The sequence below is a fragment of the Myotis davidii genome, unplaced genomic scaffold, assembly GCF_000327345.1.
Source record: "Myotis davidii unplaced genomic scaffold, ASM32734v1 scaffold1059, whole genome shotgun sequence".
Lineage (NCBI taxonomy): Eukaryota > Metazoa > Chordata > Mammalia > Chiroptera > Vespertilionidae > Myotis > Myotis davidii.
In genome coordinates, this window is record NW_006290038.1 from 165684 (window position 1) to 168710 (window position 3027).

A 3027-nucleotide genomic window follows, 5' to 3' on the forward strand; every position below is an offset into this window, starting at 1 on the left:
CCAGCCCCCTCCAGCCGCGCCAGCCACCCCAGCCCCCTCCAGCCACCCCAGCCACCCCAGCCGCCCCAGCCTTGGTGCAGAGCAGGCAGGAGCTCATCGCGTCTCCACGCGGCTCCCAGGAGACTGATGGGTGGACTTTCATTACTCGAAGAGGAGCACTCTGAGTGCCGTGAGCTTGCAGGGCCTTCCCACGACGTGTCCTCCGGGAACCTCAGGCGCCTTTAACACGTCCCGGTGTTAACCTGGTGGCGGCACCTCCGCAGGGAAGGACCGGCTGCTGCAGCGATGCGGCTCCATCCGTCTCCGTGGAGATTCCTGGACCAGGACGCGGAGGCAGGAGCGGCTGCTTTCTACAGGCGGCAGCTCTGACGTGTCTCCGGCTTCTCTGCTGTTAACAATCTGTGGTTCTGAGCCTCCCGCTGGCCCCAACCGAATCCTGATGAACGAGGCCGCCCGTGGGCCAGGGCCACGCAGCCTGGCCTGCAGGGGCGTCCGCGGGCCCACTCCCTCGCAGGCGGAAACGCTCTGTGCTGGGCCAGGAAAGGGGGCCGCAGGTGCGGCCGGGAGAGGCTGGCTCCAGCGTGTGTGAGGCGGCTGAGCAGCAAGGGCCGGGGCCTCCCCGCCCGCCAGTGCCCTCTGCGCAGCGCAGGGCGGAGGCCCAGCTTTCTCTCTGCCCTCACTCTCCCTGTGTCCTGGCGGCTCCCAGCAGGCAGGCTGGGGGCTCACTCTGACTTGTGGCAGGACTGAGAGGGCTTACCTGGCTCGCACACCGAGGCCGTTGTCATTCTCTGCCCCTCCCCCTCCCAGGCCTCTAGTGTCTGCTCCCCACCCTTCCTCTCCAATCCCAGCCCCTCTGTCCTGGAGGAAAGTTAATTGCTACCCCTAGGCAGCGAGGTGCATGTCATTAACCAAATCATGAACCTTTGTCTCTCGTCATTCCACATAACCTGTCTTCCTCAGTAAAAGGACGAAAACTGGGGGGAAGTTACACGGCAGACTAATGACTCCCCAAAGTCCCGCTGCAGGAAGCCCACATTCCCTGACACTCACCAGAGAAGCGAGCACTTGTTGGATGCCCATGAGTTTCTACGATCCTCAGAGACATGTCTCCGCGTTGGGGGTCCCTCCACCCTGCCCAGGGGCTGCGCCAGGTCCCTGTGCCTCCCTAGAGGACAGGAAAGAGCCCCTAGGATGTGCCAGGGACTGTGGGGGATGTGGAGTCCTTATGTCCATTTTCTTTTTATATATATATATTTCATTGATTTTTTTACAGAGAGGAAGGGAGAGGGAGAGGGATAGCGAGTTAGAAACATCGATGAGAGAGAAACATCGATTCAGCTGCCTCCTGCACGCCCCCTACTGGGGATGTGCCCGCAACCCAGGTACATGCCCCTGACCAAAATCAAACCTGGGACCCTTGAGTCCACAGGCTGATGCTCTATCCGCTGAGCCAAACCAGCTAGGGCCCTTATGTCCATTTTCACAGATGAGGAGACTGAGGCCCAGAAGTTCAATGACTTGTCCAAGATGACAGTGCTCATGAGTGAGGGGGCCAGAACGTCTGATTCCAGACGTCAGCTCGTCCTTCCCCACATCATGTCCCACCAGCCGGGACTGAGAGGGCGTGCCTGGCAGGCACGTGGCTGTTGCCATCCTCCGGCTCTCAGAGCTGCGGCAGCGCTGCCATGTCCTGTGCTCTGTCTTCCAGCCTGGCTGCTGCTCCAGACGCCCCGCCTGCTGGTCCCGCAGGGGGCCCCCATCGTGCTGCGCTGCCACAGCTGGAAGAACTGGCGCCTGCACAAGATCCAGTTCTTCCAGGACGGGAGACCCAAGTGGTTTTCATACACGAACGCCAGCTTCTCCATCCCACACGCGAACGCCAGCCACAGTGGCGCGTACCACTGCTCAGGGCTCCTCGGGCAGATGCAGCACACATCGCAGCCCGTGAACATCACCGTCCCAGGTGGGAGCCCTGCCCGGGTGCAGGAGGCGAGGCGAGGGGTCAGAGCTAGGGCGAAGGTCACCTGGGTGTCCATGGGGCTGCAGAGGTGCCACAGCAGCAAACCTGGGCCCCAGGGCGCAGAGGAGAGGGGCCAGTGGCCAGGAGTATGGGCTAGAGGTCGGGCCTGGGCTTCCAGGGGGAGAGGCCCCACCCCTGGCACAGCAGCAGAGCAGCCCCACCGCCCCCCTCCCCCCCGCAGGCCCTGCGCTTCTGGGCCTTCCCGAGAGCTGAAGTTCTCGTGTCCTGCCCAGCACGCTCTAGGGATGGCCCATGCCTGACAGCTCGCCGCTGCGCTGGACGCAGTGGGGTGCCTCTCCCGCGGGGCCTTCAGGCTGCCCTCCCACCACCCCTGAGGCCTAGCAGGAACCCTTCCCTTCGCAGTGCACCTTAGTTTAGTGACAGGCCCGGGTGGGGAGACGGTCCAGCCACAGACACCCTGAGCAGGCGCGGTTGCACCCGGGAGGGCCCAGGGACAGCAGCTGCAGGGACAGCCTGGGCACAGCCCCGGCGGGAGGGTGGCATGCTGCCTGTCTGAGTTCTGTCTTCTCCAGTGTCCAGCCAAGCCTTCCCGCCTGTGATCACGGCCGTGGTGGCCGGGGTGGCCGGCATCATCGCTGTGGCTGGTATGGCTGGTGTGGTGGCCTGGTTCTGCTTCAGGCAACACCACAGTTCAGGTTTGTGGCTTTTCTTGGTTTCTCTTATCAGTTCCTCCCGGCCAAAACCCTAAAACATTGCCAGAACCCTTCTCTTTGGGCTACAGAATCCTCACGTTCAGACATGGCCCCACATTTTAGTTCTTCATGCATTCGCTAGCTCATTCTTTCCCCGAGGCTTGGCCAAACTTGTTCCATGTGAGCACCGTCTAGACGCCGTGGGCGGCACCCAGACACAGAGTCCGGCCTGTCCCTCGCAGAGCTCGCAGGGTGCAGGCAGGAAGACAGGAGCACAAACAGATTGTATGATCAGAGGGATGAGAGAATGACAGAGAAATGCGAGGCCATGGGGGGAAGGGACGGAAGAGTCCA

At 62.3% G+C, this 3027-nt stretch overlaps 1 protein-coding gene across 1 annotated transcript in view; it reads left to right on the forward strand.

Moving 5' to 3' along the window:
* The window catches only part of LOC102754992 (low affinity immunoglobulin gamma Fc region receptor II), an 11179-nt gene that overhangs the window by 5791 nt on the left and 2361 nt on the right, over positions 1-3027 (forward strand). Inside the window, exons 5-7 of the mRNA XM_015563555.1 lie at positions 264-455; positions 1487-1963; positions 2554-2676. Of these exons, the coding sequence (XP_015419041.1) occupies positions 264-455; positions 1487-1963; positions 2554-2676 (792 nt within the window). The remainder of the gene's footprint in view (positions 1-263; positions 456-1486; positions 1964-2553; positions 2677-3027) is intronic.